Source organism: Mytilus trossulus, chromosome 3 (assembly GCF_036588685.1).
Source record: "Mytilus trossulus isolate FHL-02 chromosome 3, PNRI_Mtr1.1.1.hap1, whole genome shotgun sequence".
Lineage (NCBI taxonomy): Eukaryota > Metazoa > Mollusca > Bivalvia > Mytilida > Mytilidae > Mytilus > Mytilus trossulus.
This window is the reverse complement of record NC_086375.1, coordinates 63,554,088-63,572,104: the sequence shown is the minus strand read 5'-3', so window position 1 is coordinate 63,572,104 and position 18,017 is coordinate 63,554,088. Positions and strand designations below refer to the sequence as shown.

The window sequence follows — 18,017 nt, the reverse complement described above, 5'->3', positions numbered from 1 at the left end:
AAACATTAACTGAGATAGATACAACAACTGCTACTGCTGTCGAAATAGCTAAGAAAGTCACACTCCTTCATGCCATACATATGGCAATCAAAACAACCGCAATATGGAACTGCTCCAGAAAGGCTGGCTTTAAAGACGCTCATGAAGAAGAACTTATCCCAGAGATAAAGGACATTGAAAATCCACCCAACATGACAGAAGATGAGTTCATTGAGTACGTCGATCACAATAACAACAATGAATGTTATGGAGAGCTAACTGACGTCGACATAGCCACATCTATTCTTCAAGACAAAGCTATGAGGAATTCCGACCCAGTAGAAGATTCCAATAGCGAAGATGAATTAGAAGAAAGCATCATTCCTGTGAATTTCTCCCAGGCTAACACACATCTGGCTGGTTTACGCCGGGCTATGGAGGAACATCAAATGTACTGACTTCTCAACATACTACAAGATAGAAGCAGATATTCTAAAGATATTTGCACAGTGAAGACGGCAATGTAAGATTACTGAGTTTGTTAACTGGATACCATAGTGACATTTATTTTGTAACTCTGTACAGACTAGTGCTGTGACTATTATATGTGGTTTAATGAAAATTATATATTATAAATGTTATAAAATATTGTTTTTTAATGATTATTCGCTTTAAATATTTTAAATCTCAGCCAATAAATTATTTTATATGTATGATTGATTAAAGATACAATTAACTTCTCATTCTTATTTGAATTAATTATTACCCTAAAGGAGCCCTTTCAAACTTCACACAAGGAAAAACGTAACTGATCCAGATAAACAAAAATTGATTCTCTTGTAGAACAGCACTTTAAATAAACATGGATACAAAATCATATAACATCAATGATACAATTTATAATGAACAGTGGGATATGTTTGGATCCAAGTTTGTTCTTGTATTTTCTTTTACTTTCCTTGACGTCAACCCCAAATCATAAATTTGGTTAAAAGCCTACAATTTGTCTGACAAATAGGCTTTGCAAATAACCTGAATGAACTTTACTGATAAATTGTACAAAAGTCTGTATAAAATATAATTTGCATAAAATTACAACTTGTATACAACATTTATATAATTTGTTGTTTATTATAATGTCTTTATCATGATTTTTTTGTGTTTGTTATTTGAATGATTGATTGATTGTTGGATGCTTTACGCTGCATAAGCACAAAAAGGCTATATCTCAGCGAGTTATTTGAATGAAAGAACAAATCTTCCTAGAAATACATGTTGAAACCAAGGATACTCCAGAATTATAATTGCCCTTCAGAGGTAACCTAATAAAGTCAACTTAATTAAGGGTTTTGTTCAAACTTGATTTCACAGGGATAAAGCTGAGATTGTTATAGTAATCTCAGGATAAACACATGAATTGTTCAACAGTCACTATGTACTGTTACCAGCATTGACAGGAGTAATTAGCCTTCAAAACTGTCACATAAAGTCAATGTACAAACAGCTCCACCTTTGGGTTTTAATGTTGTACTCTCTTCTATGTCAAATGACTGGTCTGGGTCCATCTCAAAGTTAAATTTCTGTATTATTTTAGCAAGTATAATTTTTGCCTCAATCTGAAATTGATGAAGTAAAATTATATACATCATAACGCATGACTGCAATTTGCATCTTACAAAAAAATGGCAAATCAACGTCCTGTAATTTGTGGTAAATCTAAAGAAAAATCAAAATCCAAAAATTATGCACATCCTTTATTTATATACAAACTATCTGAATCATATAAAGTTCTATCATGTAATCCTTATGAGGAAATACATGTAGGTGCAAGCAGTCAAACTAAGCATTTTTTTTCTTTTTTCTAATTTCTTGGTTTTACCTTGCAATGAACCAAACCAAATTACTCTCCTTTGTACTACCACTGGGCTAGTACTTATTTTATTGGCTTTGTTTACTTTAAAAGCAGTGTTGATATCTTTAAAAGGTAAGGTAAAGTTCATAATACTTACTTCAGCAAATGATTTTCCAATACAAGTTCTTGGGCCTAGTGTAAATGGATAGTAGGTGTACGATGTAATTCTGAAAACAGACATGGATACTCATAAAATGATGAATAACTGTAATACCATAAATAAATATGTTTTATAAGAAAAATATTACACTCATATGGTTGGCTTACTTACGTTTTTATTTGGTATATAATTGATGAATACAAACCCTTAATATACAGTGTATTCAGATATTTATTTCAATGGATATTTGATTTCATGGTTTTGACAAAACTTACATATTAGGCTATAAAATAATTTGTAATCCATAGGACAATTGAATTGATGTTCACTTATACCCACCACAAATGCAAAGGTTGACATCTCATGCATAATTATGAATTCAAATACTTGTTTTAAGCATTATTTCTTCCATTGTTATGCCCCACCTACGATAGTAGAGGGGCATTATGTTTTTATGCCCCACCTACGATAGTAGAGGGGCTTTATGTTTTCTGGTCTGTTCGTCCGTTCATCCCTCTGTCCCGCTTCAGGTTAAAGTTTTTGGTCAAGGTAGTTTTTGATGAAGCTGAAGTCTAATCAATTTGAAACTTAGTACACTTGTTCCTTATGTTATGATCTTTCTAATTTTAAAGCGAATTAAACTTCTGACCCCAATTTCACGGTCCACTGAACTTAGAAAATGAAAGTGCGAGTTTCAGGTTAAAAGTTTTTGGTCAAGGTAGTTTTTGATGAAGTTGAAGTCCAATCAACTTAAAACTTAATACACATGTTCCCTATGATATGATCTTTCTAATTTTTATGCCTAATTATATATTTTTCACCCATTTCAACGGTCCATTGAACATGGAAAATGACAGTGCAAGTGGGACATCCGTGTACTTTGGACACATTCTTGTTTTAAAGGAATTAAAATTCAAACTTATATTATTCTGTTTACTTACTTGTTTTCAGCATCTGGACTGAATCTTTCAGGGAAAAACTTCAATGGATCAGGGAAGTATTCTTCCAGCCTTGAACTTACATAAGTACTCATCTATAAAAATAAGTTTATCTACTGTAAATTCAGAAATAATTGCGAGGTTTTTATTATTGCGAATAATGCGACAGAGTTGTAAAGGCAATAATTAAAACTCGCGTTTTATAATATTTTAACTGAATAAAGCATGACTATTTCCAAAATCATAAAATTTAAAATCGCATTTAACACATGTTTAAGTTGAAATTGACAAAATCGCAATAATAAATGTACGCAATAATTTCTGAATTTACAGTATATACAAAGTATTCTTCCAGCCTCGAACTTAAATAAGTACTCATCTATAAAAATAAGTTTATCTTTATAAACAAAGTATTCTTTTACATATTATTTTAATATTCAACTTTTCAAATATTTTTTTGCTAGCAAACAGATATAAGTGCTGGAGTCATATGTAATGAAGAATTTTCAACAAACACTTCTCTGTGTACTACTGACGAAATATATTGTGGCATAGGATTTATGGTTTCTGAGACAATTACTTATTCATGAAACATGATTAAGTTTTCATAAAGTTTTAGAATTAGGAAAATGAAGTGCAATGTATAGCACAACAAATATATTCTAGACAGGATCTGCCAAAAAAACAGCTGACATATATATGCAAAGCATAACATTACACCTTTCTACTTATTGCATGTGTAAATTTGTTTTACCTTCTAAAGCTAGGGATGGAATTGTATATAATTATGTAATATAGCCTGCAATTCAAAACAACTCACCAAAGCCAGGCAAAAGAAAAAAATACAGTTTACCACTATTATACATAAAACAGGTAAAAAGAGGCATTCAACATAAACCTTGGTACTCCAGTAAAATGTGATCCTATTATAAGTCAGATGTCCTTTTCAGCTTTAAAATCAAAGAATTCATTCTTGACCTTCTTATGATCGATCAAAATTTTGGGATTTTTTTGGCAGCAGACAGTTAAACTGACGGCCAGTAAAACTTACAGCTATTGGTGTTCCAGCAGGAATCTTGTATCCAAGGATTTCTATGTCATTTTTTGGCTCTCTGAATGTATTTGGTCCGGGAGGATAAAGCCGCAGACTCTCCTTTATTACCATGTCCAAGTATTTCATTTTATTCACATCTTCAATGCTGAGATAAGCTTTCATACCAACAGCATCATATACCTCTGTGCGTAGCCTAAAAAGCAATAAGTAACATAATTGTGCAAAGTTAAAGGATCTAATTGGCACTCCAATTTAACTGTATACATACCAAATAACACAGATCTCTGTGATGGTTTAGCCCTCAGAAACATGTTTAACCATACCACATTCTATATGTGTCTATTCTAATTGAGTTGGCGGCATTGGTTGCTGTGTTTTGTCATAAAAAGTTAAAAAGTAAGTATCTTACCATATTTCTCCATATAACAACAACATTATTGAAAGTTTGTGAATTTATAGAAATACATTGACTGTCAATCAAGACAGTTGTTGCTTCAGAGGTAAACTTTCCAAAGAATTGAATTAAACGACTACCTTTTAAGTACATCTTTATTCTGCCATAAACAGATCATGGTAAAACTCAATAAACAAGCTGTTGTTTCTTGTCCTTTAAAACAAAAAAATTTGAAGAATTAATAAATAAATACTTATGACACATTGAATATATGTCATGAGACAGCACTAAAACTAAAAAAAAAAAATAAGCAGGAGGCATCTAGGAACCAACCATAATTCAAATAAAAGAGATTTTTTATTATACTTCTTGAAAAATGTGAATTTCTGAATATATCAATTTAGAAATATGATGGAAAGCTTTTATTAACAAAAAAAAATCGAACACAACAATTAACAAATTAACAATTATTGATAAACAAATGCTGAATCTCAAAAAGAGACCTATTCAGGTTATCATAGACTCAATTGGAATTTAACTTTACCTGCCACAAAAAATACAATTATATCATCCACTATAACTTCATCTTCTAACTCTGGATTCTCTACTAATAAATAAGAGATTATCTAAAAAAGACTACATTCTGTTTATCAACATAGCAAGGGGAACAAACTAACATACAACATTCTATTCATCACCACAAGAAGAGTCCATATAAATATGACCTACCATTACCTACTGCATGAATTGGGTACATTTGTTTACCGTAAAAAAAAAGTAAAAAAATAATATTTCTGTGGTTCAAAAGTAATTTATACCTATCACAGAAACCTATAGTTGTTCATTTCTGCTTCATTTGATTTATGGTGGAGATGTCACGGAATAGAAGTTCATTCATAATGTAAGTTCCAAATGGAAACAATATTCTGGAATATTATTTCCACTGGAATAAATATTACAGTAAATGTTCCTAACGGAATAAATGGTATAGAATATTTGTTCCAACAAGAACAGGTAATATGACATTGTTTATAACAAAGTTTCCATTGGAACTTTTTTTAGGTGGAGCAAATATACCTTGACAGAGAGTTGTCTCACTGGTAATCAAACTCCATTTTCTTCTTTAATCTACAGAAAACTTGTATGTTGTTGAGTTTTTCTTCTTTTATCTACATAAAACTTGTATGTTGTTAAGTTTTTTTTTATTGTAATCCACATCTGTTTACATTATGTTACATTGACAATCCTCAGTTTTTAAATTAAAATAATTTTTTCAATTTAATAAAAAGCAATTCCACTGACTTGACCAATAAGTTATCAAAATTTGTTATTCTAACATCTTTTTATATTTTGAATGTAGCAGAACAACAAAGTGAACAGACAAATGCACAGAGCAGGCAACATGTACATCTTCTGACATCAGACTCGGACTTCTCTTGAACTGAATTTTAATGTGTGTATTGTTATGCTTTTACTTTTCTTCATTGGTTAGAGGTATAGGGGGAGGGTTGAGACCTCACAAACATGTTTAACCCCGCCGCATTTTTGCCCCTGTCCCAAGTCAAGAGCCTCTGGCCTTTGTTAGTCTTGTATTATTTAAATTTTAGTTTCTTGTGTACAATTTGGAAATTAGTATGGCGTTCATTATCACTGAACTAGTATATATTTGTTTAGGGGCCAGCTGAAGGACGCCTCTGGGTGCGGGAATTTCTCGCTACATTGAAGACCTGTTGGTGACCTTCTGCTGTTGTTTTTTTATTTGGTCGGGTTGTTGTCTCTTTGATACATTCCCCATTTCCATTCTCAATTTTATATTTTACCTTCTATTGTTGGTGGGCATACAAACACAAAATGATACTTAATTTGAAGACTTACTGCAAAGCAGAATATCTTGTGCAGGAAATTTAAGGAGAACAAATATCTTTTGAGTTTTATAAGCTTACATTTCATTTTCACTATGTGATTTAATATGTCATCTGGTGTGTAATCTCCCCTTTCTATAGCTGCCTTTCTCTCTTCGAAGCACTGCTTAGCAAATACTCGCAAGAATCTCAAAGCTTTCCTCACATCTTTTATAAAACTCCAGTTGGAAATTTTAAACTGTAAAAGAGAGGGACATTCAAACTCATAAGTGGAGAATAAACTTACAATGCCATGGCTAAAATACTTTTTACAGAAAAGGACCAATAGGCAAACAACAGTCAACAGTACACAAAACAATAAGTATAAATTAAAGACTGAGCAACAAGAATCCTACCAAAAAATGGGGGTAATCTGCTCCTAAAGGTTATGCAGATCCTGCTCCATATGTGGAACAAGATAAACAAAATAAAATGACCAAACTTATGAATGATGATAGCATTGTTTATCAGCATAATAATCAATATAGATTATGACATGTTGATATTACCCTAACAGGGCAGTGTTCTTCAATGCACAGATCATGCATGACTCATATCAAGAAGATCATTTACTCAGTTAACTAGGGTAGGGGTAAAACTTTGAGTGATTTTTTAGCCTCACATTGAAGGCCTTGTTAGCAATAACATCTATTCTTCTTAGCTATTTTTAGTGTGTACAGAAATTTGAGTCCTGAATTAATTTACCATATCAGCTATTTTTCATCACAAAAAAGTCAAAAGATACATGTATACAATATTGAAAAGTAAAAAGTGACAATCATGTGTTCCTTATTCAAAAACGTCAATTTACTAAAATATATCCTGTTTTGAGGAAAATGCTGTTTACTTAAACAATATGTGATAAAACAATGTACAAAATTTTCCTGTCCCAGAGATTTAAGGCTCTCTTTGTTGACCAAATTTGTATCTTTCTAGAACAAAATGATCATAATTTAACCCTATTATGCAAATTAAAAAAACATAATATATACAACCGTTTGTATAAATAATAAACAGGTAGAACAAAGGTCATATTTCTCACAGAAGAAAAGGTAGGTTTAATTAACTCAAGATCCAGAATCATTCCCAACTTTAAAATGTGGACACAATGTTTTTTGTGATAACGAATTAAGTGTTGTCTGACAGGTCTGTGCCTTTACCCTTTTTCATTCACAGAATGTCAAGAGTTATAATTTTTGAATGCCCCGAAATATCTTCTCTCTATGTTTTAAAAAATATAGATTTCAATATGATAAAAAATTTGGGCTTTTGTCTTTTTATTGTGAGCTTCACAGATGTTTCACTTAATTTTTTTTTAGATCTCATACTCTCATTGAATTGACCTCTTTATTTTCTAATAATCATCATCATTCAATCCTTCCCTTTTATTTTGCTACTGTTTGTATGTATAAGTTTCACTGCATATTGTCAAACTTAATCCGATAAGTTTTATATTTATTTATCTCACCGAAAAGAAAGGGTCCTTAATGTTTTCAGATATTCCTCTAAAACACAGCTGTATGGCTTTGGTAAATTCTGATTTTTCTGTCCTATTGACAACATTGTTCATTTCCATCCCAAAAGCAATCTAAAATGAAGTGAACATAATAATTGGTTTGGCTACAATTTTATTACAACCAGCAATCACATAACAAAGGGGATGTTATTTATAGAGTTCATAAACTTCTATAGGATCAATGATTTATCCTTAAATAAACTTATGCTGAAAGGTTATTTATTTAGAGCACTGTTGTGAGATCTTTGAATATTGTCACGTATAGGCGAGAACATAAATATTGTTTTACCTAAATCAAAACATAAAATATGCATGGCTGTACAGCTATGAACACTTTTATTTCTAATGAAGGCTTCATTATGTTTATAAATATATTTTTGAATTGCACAGGCCAATGCTATTTTTTGTTTCTGCATACATATAACCTGTTATATGCGTACATAAAGAAATGTTATTCTGGGCAAAATTAAACTAGGAGTGGTCATAGATTTACCTTTTTGTGTTGTATTGTTTCGGGTTTTTTTTGTGTGCTTACTGCTGATTTGATGATTCTAGCCTCTTGAACTGATTTGTATAGTTTGCCCTTATGTTGTGCTGTTGTAAAAAGTTCAAGGTTATTGGAGGGTTGAGCAATCACAATCCGGACATTAATTTCACCAATATTTTTAGCCTGTCCCACATTAGAAACCTGTCATTTATTGATAGAAATTAGATGCTGTCTGCTTTATTTGTTTTTCATTTGTTTTGGTTTTTAATAGTCAGACCATTGTTTTTTTCTATTTTAAATTGATTCTCACTTTGTCATGCTACAGCCATGAAAAGCTTACTACATGTATATGATATGTTTTTTTGTTCAATTACAATTACAGTTTTTATAGAAATAATTATGCAAAAAAACACTAAATTTTGTCAAAATTCCTCTTTAAGGGCAAAATTTAAACTTCTAAAGACATTTTTCTGAGAATAAGTTTTTAAAAGTTTATATTCAGACAGAAAGACAGAAGACAAACAGAAATGAATGGCAAAAAATTGCAATTCTAAAGTGTGGGCTATCTGTAATTGGTTTTAGAAGAGGGACGAAAGATACCAAAGGGACAGTCAAACTCATAAATCTAAAACAAACTGACAACGCCATGGCTAAAAATGAAAAAGACAAACAGAAAAACAATAGTACACATGACACAACATAGAAAACTAAAGAATAAACAACACGAACCCCACCAAAAACTAGGGGTGATCTCAGGTGCTCCGGAAGGGTAAGCAGATCCTGCTCCACATGCGGCACCCGTCGTGTTGCTTATGTGATTACAAATCCGGTAAATAGTCTAATTCGGTAGGTCAAATTCATGAAAGGGAAGGGGACTGTAGTTACGACGTAAGGAACATATCCGATATCATTTGTGAAACGGTTATTCCATAACGGTCAACCAACTCGTGATGGCGTCCGTAAAATTTACGAAGGGATGATTTCAACTTCACCATTTGGAACTCTTGATTTAATAGCTTCCTTGTGAGCAGTAACCCTCTATCAAGAAAATCATGATGGGAAATGCAAGCACGGGAATATCGTATCAATTGAGAGATATATACCCTGTATGCAGGTGCTGCTGGAATGTTGCTACTTAGAAATGGAAAGCTGAAATCATCTCTTTTGTCGTAAAGTTTTGTCTTCAACCGACCCTCATTGTCAATTTCTAGATGTAAGTCAAGATATGAAGCTGACTTAACTGTATCTGTAGTATCCTTTATCTCAAATTCGATGGGATAGTTGCGTTCCACATAGTCACCAAATTTGGAATTGTTTAGTGAAAGAACGTCATCTATATAGCGGAAAGTAGAGTTAGGTGTTCTTTGTTGCAGACAAAGGACCCTAAGACAGCTGAACTAGTCATAAATGTTTCCTATGCCATAGTACAAATACAGAAACCACTAGGCCATAAACAGTGACCCCTGTCCAAATAAGGGTTACGAAAATTACATATACCTAGTAACCTTTATACATTATATTTCAATACCTACTTTTCCTATAATGTCAAGAGTCAGATGATTAAATTCATCCAGCATGGACACTTTTGTTTTGTTGTCTGCTAGTCCAGCAAGTCTAGTTATCAATAAGTCTATTTCTGTATTTAATGCAGATTCAAGTCCTCTCAGATAACTGAAAACAGAAAAAATCTACAGTAACATATCTACAATTAGGCCCTAAAATTGCTAACAATTCATGCATATGAAGTCCAAATATCTAATGGTGCTCCATAATGATACAATCAAAGACTGAAGGTCTCTGGTGTTAACCAGAAGATTGTGACTGTTTTAATCCTTTTTGTCATATCATGACCTCACAGGGGGAGGTAGAAGGCAGAATCTCCAATTATTTACCCTCTGTGGTCCATAGGAGGTCAAAAGTGATAACAAGTTTATCGAACAAGTTAACAAGTTTATCTAACAGAGAAATTTTTCTGTTGCATTTTGTAAAATAATAAACAATAAAATACAACATTAATGGATGACATCACTGTTAACAGTAGGCATAATGCATGAACCCCCTATGAAATTTACTAATCCCCTACAGATTCATAGGGGTCACTACGTAACAGCATTAAACCAATCACAATGTGATAATTTAACTGAGGTTCCATAAAGTCTGTAATGGTAGCAGATCACCTACCTTTTTTGAAAACAAGGGTTCATCAACTGCCTCCTCCATACCCAAACTTTTTGGTCAATTTCGGACACAAGACTCTTTCCGAAAAATCTAAAATTCAAAAGAAAAACAATAATTTGTTTCTATTGTTCTTTAGTTTGTACACATCACTTACGCTTATCCAAGTTTTTGTGATCACTGAAGGATAAAGTCATTACATCTCCGTAATTGTAGATAGAACAGATAGGTTTATTCGCCATTAACTTGATTATCAAATTTATATAATTTTTTAATTTAATCAAATGGTTTTCTGGACTAGTAAAGTTATTGAAGTATAGGTATACATCAATGATACAGCAACCTGAAAACAAACAAAATCAAGATATTTGAGTCTTCAGATTTCATGGATGGAACATTGATACTTAGGCATATGTATTTATGTCCTGGCATGAAATACTGTCATATACAATTTACAATAGCATAGTTCTAGTTATGTCTTTACCTTTCTCTAAATAAATATATTATTCCTTCCAATGTAATGTAGGATTTTGGATGATTTCCTGTGATCTGTAATTCCTGAAAGGCATTCATATGTTATTATAGTTTTTTCTGAGTTCCTTATCAAATGCAAGTTGTTTTCTGCAATTATTCCACCAATGCAGAAATGGAACTAATCTCTCTATACTATCTTTTGATTGAAATAAGCTTCTGTCTAAGTTTGGTAAAAATCCAGGATAGATCATGAATCTAATAAATGTTTTAAAAATTGCAACTGCAGACTGTATGTGATTTTAACTTGAAGAAAAACTAAGTCAATTTATAAGTAAAATACAGAAAAACAAGAACAGAACTTCAACAAAAAATCCTAGGTACTATAGCTTTTGATCATAAACAAGCCTCTGTCCAAGTTTGGTACAAATCCAGGACAGTTTAAGAAAATTAGTAAAATCTTAAAAACTTTAACTAGAGTGAATTTAATGTGAACCAGATGCTCCGCAGGGCGTAGCTTTATACGACCGCAGAGGTTGAACCCTGAATGGTTGGGGCAAGTATGGACACAACATTCAAGCTGGATTCAGCTCTAAATTTGGATTGTGATTTAATAGTTGACACAGCATAGGTTTCTGACACAGAATGAATGTGTTCTAATGAACTTAAAGATTATTTAAATTTATCAGTTGGTAGTAAAAAGTGAATATACATTGTATATTGTATATAACAAAGATTTAAGTTGATTCTGGACAAAGAAAGATAACTCCAATTAAAAAAAAAATCTTGCAATAAGATATTTCTTGCCTCCTATTCTGGACAAAGAAAGATAACTCTAATTATTTTTTTTTTAGCTATTTCACAATATTGTGAAATTAGACATTTCTTGCCATTGCACAATACTGTGCAATTGAAAAGACTTGCTATTCCACAATACTTAATATAATAATTTTAGATCCTGATTTGGACCAACTTGAAAACTGGGCCCATAATCAAAAATCTAAGTACATGTTTAGATTCAGCATATCAAAGAGGCCCAAGAATTTAATTTTTGTTAAAATCAAACTTAGTTTAATTTTGGACCCTTTGGACCTTAATGTAGGCCAATTTGAAAACGGGACCAAAAATGAAGAATCTACATACACAGTTAGATTTGGCATATCAAAGAACCCCATTTATTCAATTTTTGATGAAATCAAATAAAGTTTAATTTTGGACCCAGATTTGGACCAACTTGAAAACTGGGCCAATAATCAAGAATCTAAGAACATTTTTAGATTCAACATATCAAAGAACCCAACCAATTCATTTTTTGTCAAAATCAAACTAAGTTTAATTTTGGACCCTTTGGACCTTAATGTAGACCAATTTGAAAACATGACCAAAAGTTAAGTATCTACATACACAGTTAGATTCGGCATATCAAAGAACCCCAATTATTCAATTTTGATGAAATCAAACAAAGTTTAATTTTGGACCCTTTGGGCCCCTTTTTCCTAAACTGTTGGGACCAAAACTCCCAAAATCAATACCAACCTTCCTTTTATGGTCATAAACCTTGTGTTTAAATTTCATAGATTTCTATTTACTTATACTAACGTTATGGTGTGAAAACCAAGAAAAATGCTTATTTGGGTCCCTTTTTGGCCCCTAATTCCTAAACTGTTGGGACCTTAACTCCCAAAATCAATACCAATCTTCCTTTTGTGGTCATAAACATTGTGTTTAAATTTCATTGATTTCTATTTACTTAACCAAAAGTTATTGTGCAAAAACCAAGAATAATGCTTATTTGGGCCCTTTTTTGGACCCTAATTCCTAAACTGTTGAAACCAAAACTCCCAAAATCAATCTCAACCTTTCTTTTGTGGTCATAAACCTTGTGTCAAAATTTCATAGATTTCTATTAACTTAAACTAAAGTTATAGTGCGAAAACCAAGAAAATGCTTATTTGGGCCCTTTTTGGCCCCTAATTCCTAAAATGTTGGGACCAAAACTCCCAAAATCAATACCAACCTTCCTTTTATGGTCATAAACCTTGTGTTAAAATTTCATAGATTTCTATTCACTTTTACTAAAGTTAGAGTGCGAAAACTAAAAGTATTCGGACGACGACGACGACGCCGACGACGAAGACGATGACGCCAACGTGATAGCAATATACGACGAAATTTTTTTCAAAATTTGCGGTCGTATAAAAACTAAGTCCATTTTTAAGTAAAATATGATAATTAAAATTTACTTCTGGATACTATCTTATGTCATAGACAAGCTTATGTCCAAGTTTGGTAGAAGTCCAGGATAGTTTCAGAAAGTTATTAAAACTTTAACCACAGAGTGAGTACTTATGGAAGCCACCAACCATGACTACCATGGAATGTAGGATTGCTATGTCTTGCTTTTTCAAAAAAAGTCAAAGGCGAGATAAAAATGAGGTCAAGGCCATATAAACCCTTTTGGACAGACATATACATCTTATAATCCTTCCATACACCAATTGAAAAAATAATTGATCTATTGCTTGTTATATCATAGATTTATTCCTTATTGTAACTGAGAAATAGACCTAAACACATAAACTAACATTGTCCAAAGAACCATGAAATTGAGGTCAAGGTCAAATGAAACCTGCAAGTCTGTACAAATGTTAACATTAAAATCATTCCATACAACAAATACAATTGACCTATTGCTTATAGTATCTGAGATACTGACTTGGCATGACTTAACTCTAACCATGATCACTGATCCAGGATCAGTGTTGTAATTTGATAACATCATTTGTTTAACCTTAAATACAGTAAAATATGACATGTCTATTCTAATATATACTTTACCCTGACAGCCTGTGGATCAGAAGTGAAAACAAATGTACCATGCATGAAGCTCATTTTGAATATAGGTCCATACGTTTTACACCTAGAATGAACAGAACAAAAGAAAAACAGCATAATATTATTAAAGGTGAATTTAAAACTGAATCACTCATATGGACAAAAAATATTTCACAATTTTTTGTTTTTTTCCCAACCCCTACAAACTATTTTTTTTTTACAAGAGCAGTCCAAAAAAAGCCATTAAACTTTCATCTTCAGTGTCAGGAAAACATTATATGTCAATGCAATAAACATCTGCACAACGATTGCATTTATTATATGCCTCTCTGATTGATACATGTACATTTGTATAAGGTAGAAGTCATTAAATTAAAAATCAAAACAAATGCCCCAGCAGACATCCATTGTTGAAGGATGTTCAGTGATTTATAGTTAGAACTGTGTCATTCGGACTCTTGTGAAGAGTTTTCTCATTGGAGATCATACCACATCTTCTTTTTTATAATCAATTAAAATACTAAATATTATTGGATCTGACATCCCCACCATGTTTAGTTGAAATTGAACCTGTGAATTCAGAGAAGATATTTTCTAAAGCAAACAGCCGACACCAAGTGATGGCAATAGCTTACAAAATCAGAGGCAGGGGAGTTGATAGGTTCCTATATACAGAACTACATGTACAGGGTTTGAAGTTTTTTCAATGGTTAAAGATAAAATAATTTTGAAACATTTTAAGAAGACTAATATGCAGCAAATATGTCACATGGTACATATAAGCTGGAATCAATGATTTCATTTATTAGTCTAAGTAATCAGTGCTTTTAATTTTCAGTCATAAAAATAGTTAACCTTTTTTTAAATCGTATAAGGCAGATATTGAATATGTCATGTATAAATCTTGTACATTGTACTTACAGATCCAATGTCATTGCACTAAAGAACTTTCCTTCCTTCATATATTTATTGAATAAAGGTGCATTTCCAAGCAAAAAGCTACAAAAGGAGGAAATTATTTCTAAATAACAAAAGCATCTATCATTAAACATTTAAAAAAATGTGAGTACACTCAGATCTGTACTTTGTGTCTTTTAGTTTTGGGATCAATAAGTACCAATCCACATCCACTCTGTTCTTTTTGTTAGGTGTATTTCTATGTGTATCAATCTGATATGAGTTTGAAAGACCTTTTCAACTTATTTTTATAGTTTTTTCTTATGATGCACTATAACACCACTGTTCCAGGTCAGGGGACCTTTGGTGCCTTCAAATAATCCTTCAGGAGCCTGTAATTCTGTGGTTGTTGTTTGTTGCTGTGTTAAACATATATATGTTTTTTGTTCACTCTGTACATAATTTAGGCCATTTTCATTTGTCATTTCAGGACCTCATTTATTGAACTATTTGGTAAGGACTTTGCTCATTGTTAAAGGCTGCACAGTGACCTATAGTTTTTAATTTCTGTGTCATTTGGAAACTTGTGAAGAGTAGTCTTATTGGCTATCATACCACATCTTTTTTTTATATTAAAAAGGGATCATTGTACAAAATAAAGACTCCTTAGTGTGGGATATTTTAAATATGATAGTAGCCTAATGCAGTGACAGTCAATAAACTTGAATACCATTTCAATAAACAACTGAAAAAAATAACAAATATTCTTACAGAGGAATAGGTATAACCTTTTTCATCTTATAAAATTAATTGGCATTTATTCTAGCCCTGACCGTAAAAATTTATTTGAGACTAGATGAAGCAAAAAAATAAATCCTTAAATCAAATGTGTACCCACCTTCACCTACACATCCATATACATGCATGTGAGCAGGAAGCTGGTGGTACTTATAAATTATTTCTAATTAAAATTATTGAGAATGAAAATTTGTGAAAAATAAAACAGCATGTAAATTAAGAGATATTTATCAAGAGGGATAACTATTTAAAACTGGACAAAACCATAAATTTATATGTGTAGTACATTTTAATTCATTTGATTTGTTTTCTTATCAAATTTAAAAAAAAAAAAGACTTTCCCAGAAATCATGGGTTTCACTCCCTACAATGTATGTTTATTAAAGCAAATTGTATAAAAGATTTTTCTGTCTATTAGGGCTGCTCTCACAATATATTATCAAATCTAATCATACATCCATGTTTTTTCATATTCTAAATCTTAAAGGCTTAAATAAATTGCCAGCCATATTTACTTATCTATTGGAGGTCCAGGGATATGACTGTATTTTCTTCTTCCATGTATTATATATATTGAGATGAATGTAAGCAAACATAGGACAACTGAGATAACAACGCCAAGTACAAATATCCAATCCATTGTCTTCCTATATCGTCTGAAAATAGATCTATGAATTATACAGCATGTGACATTCTTGATTTCATCTAGAAATTTTCTCTCCATTGCTTGCATGAACATCAAATCATTGATCCCCTTCCAATAACATGTAAGACAGTAATATCATCTAGCCAAGGATTTGTATAGTGTAGTTTAACTATACAAATCCTTGATCTAGCTAATTGCATTTTTCATATTTTCAACAAAATTAAAAATAATTATATCTTTCCTATTATATACAATTATTAAAATTGGGGGAGTAGTTCAAATTTACATATCATAAATAAACATGACCGGATTCTGTACCTACATCTAAACTTTGGACCATTATTTAAACAAATGTATAGAGCCCAGGTGGTCGTGTGGTCTAGCGGGACGGCTGCAGTGCAGGCGATTTGGTGTCACGATATCACAGTAGCATGGGTTCGAATCCCGGCGAGGGAAGAACCAAAAATTTGCGAAAGCAAATTTACAGATCTAACATTGTTGGGTTGATGTTTAGACGAGTTGTATATATATATATATATAGGCTAATCAGTCTATAACAAATTATCTCCCTTTGAAATGTCAGTTTTATTTTTCACCTATGAAAAGCATTATATTGTCATGACAATTTATGTGCAAGAATGTTAATTTATATAAAGAAAATAATTGAATAGTCGTATTATTAGACTTGGTGTTTTCATATACCGTATGTGTTTTGTTAAAATTTCAATTTATACAAGGGGAGATAATTCTTTAAAGAACATTTTTGTCCAGTGCAATTTGAGACTACGATAACACATTAGAATGTCAGGTGCAAAGCAGAACTTAAATAGATTTTAAAGACTTCATATTTTTTTTGACTAAGTTGAAGCAAGCAGTGCCCTTGAGAACACAGGTACTTGAGGACAGGACCCTATAGGAGCCTTGTGATGCCCCCCTCCCCCTTTTTTTTTTTTTTTTTAATCGAGCAAAAATATCATTATTTTCGCTTATATTCAGCTCTCTGTATGCTATTTATCACTTCAAATGCAAGGAATACTATCAAATACCAGTTTCTAAAATTTGGGGTTTCTGATATATGTATAGGCGGACTTTTCCGCCTATACATATATCAGAAACCCCAAATTTTAGAAACTGGTATTTGATAGTATTCCTTGCATTTGAAGTGATAAATAGCATACAGAGAGCTGAATATAAGCGAAAATAATGATATTTTTGCTCGATTAAAAAAAAAAAAAAAAAGGGGGAGGGGGGCATCACAAGGCTCCTATAGGGTCCTGTCCTCAAGTACCTGTGCTTGAGAAGAGGAAGAAAAAAGGATTTACTGAACTAAATGCACAAATAATTTGACCCACAAAGTTACACAAATTGCATTTACTAGATTATTTTTTTCAACATACAGATTGTCTCATCTACAGGAAATGCTTCAAACTTAATTCATGTAAAAAAGTACTTGCCATATTAAAAAAGAAAATGCATGTTGTCAAACAGAAACCGGAACACCCGAAAGTATTGTAAACATCAACAAGTACGGTATTACTCAGTTACAAATTTGCATTTTTTTTTAACTCAGAAAATATGCATATAAATATAAAGGACTATTTAAAATAAAAATCTTAATTTCAATTTTATTAAATTGCAGTCAGCTATAGCTGATGCATATGGCTACACGTTTAAAGCAGTCTGCCAGTCATTGTAAAAGCCACCATAACGTATATTAATGATTGGGGTTTTTTTTATTGAGAACACCAACCTTATTTTTGTGAGTGTCCCTTTTTTTACAGCTGAAATGTGATGGTAATATCTATGGGTTACATTTTTAATTTGTTTGTGGAAATCCTGTTGTATTTCAGCAAATGATGTATGTGACTTTCTTTTAGGTAAAAGAGAAGCGACAAAAACCAATAAAATCGAAAA

At 31.9% G+C, this 18,017-nt stretch overlaps 1 protein-coding gene across 1 annotated transcript; it reads right to left on the bottom strand.

Annotated features, from left to right (window-relative positions):
* Nucleotides 1–1,090: 1,090 nt before the first annotated feature.
* LOC134712089 (cholesterol 24-hydroxylase-like) lies at nt 1,091–17,663 on the bottom strand. Its single transcript, XM_063573240.1, has 15 exons — nt 17,558–17,663; nt 15,973–16,113; nt 14,684–14,761; nt 13,766–13,847; nt 10,941–11,014; nt 10,463–10,549; nt 9,814–9,952; nt 7,747–7,866; nt 6,321–6,477; nt 4,922–4,984; nt 4,518–4,590; nt 3,981–4,176; nt 2,933–3,024; nt 1,989–2,058; nt 1,091–1,595 (listed from the first exon to the last, which is right to left on the bottom strand). Exons 2-15 carry the CDS (start codon nt 16,095–16,097, stop codon nt 1,443–1,445), a joined length of 1,509 nt encoding a protein of 502 aa, XP_063429310.1. The 5' UTR covers nt 16,098–16,113; nt 17,558–17,663; the 3' UTR covers nt 1,091–1,442.
* Nucleotides 17,664–18,017: the final 354 nt, after the last annotated feature.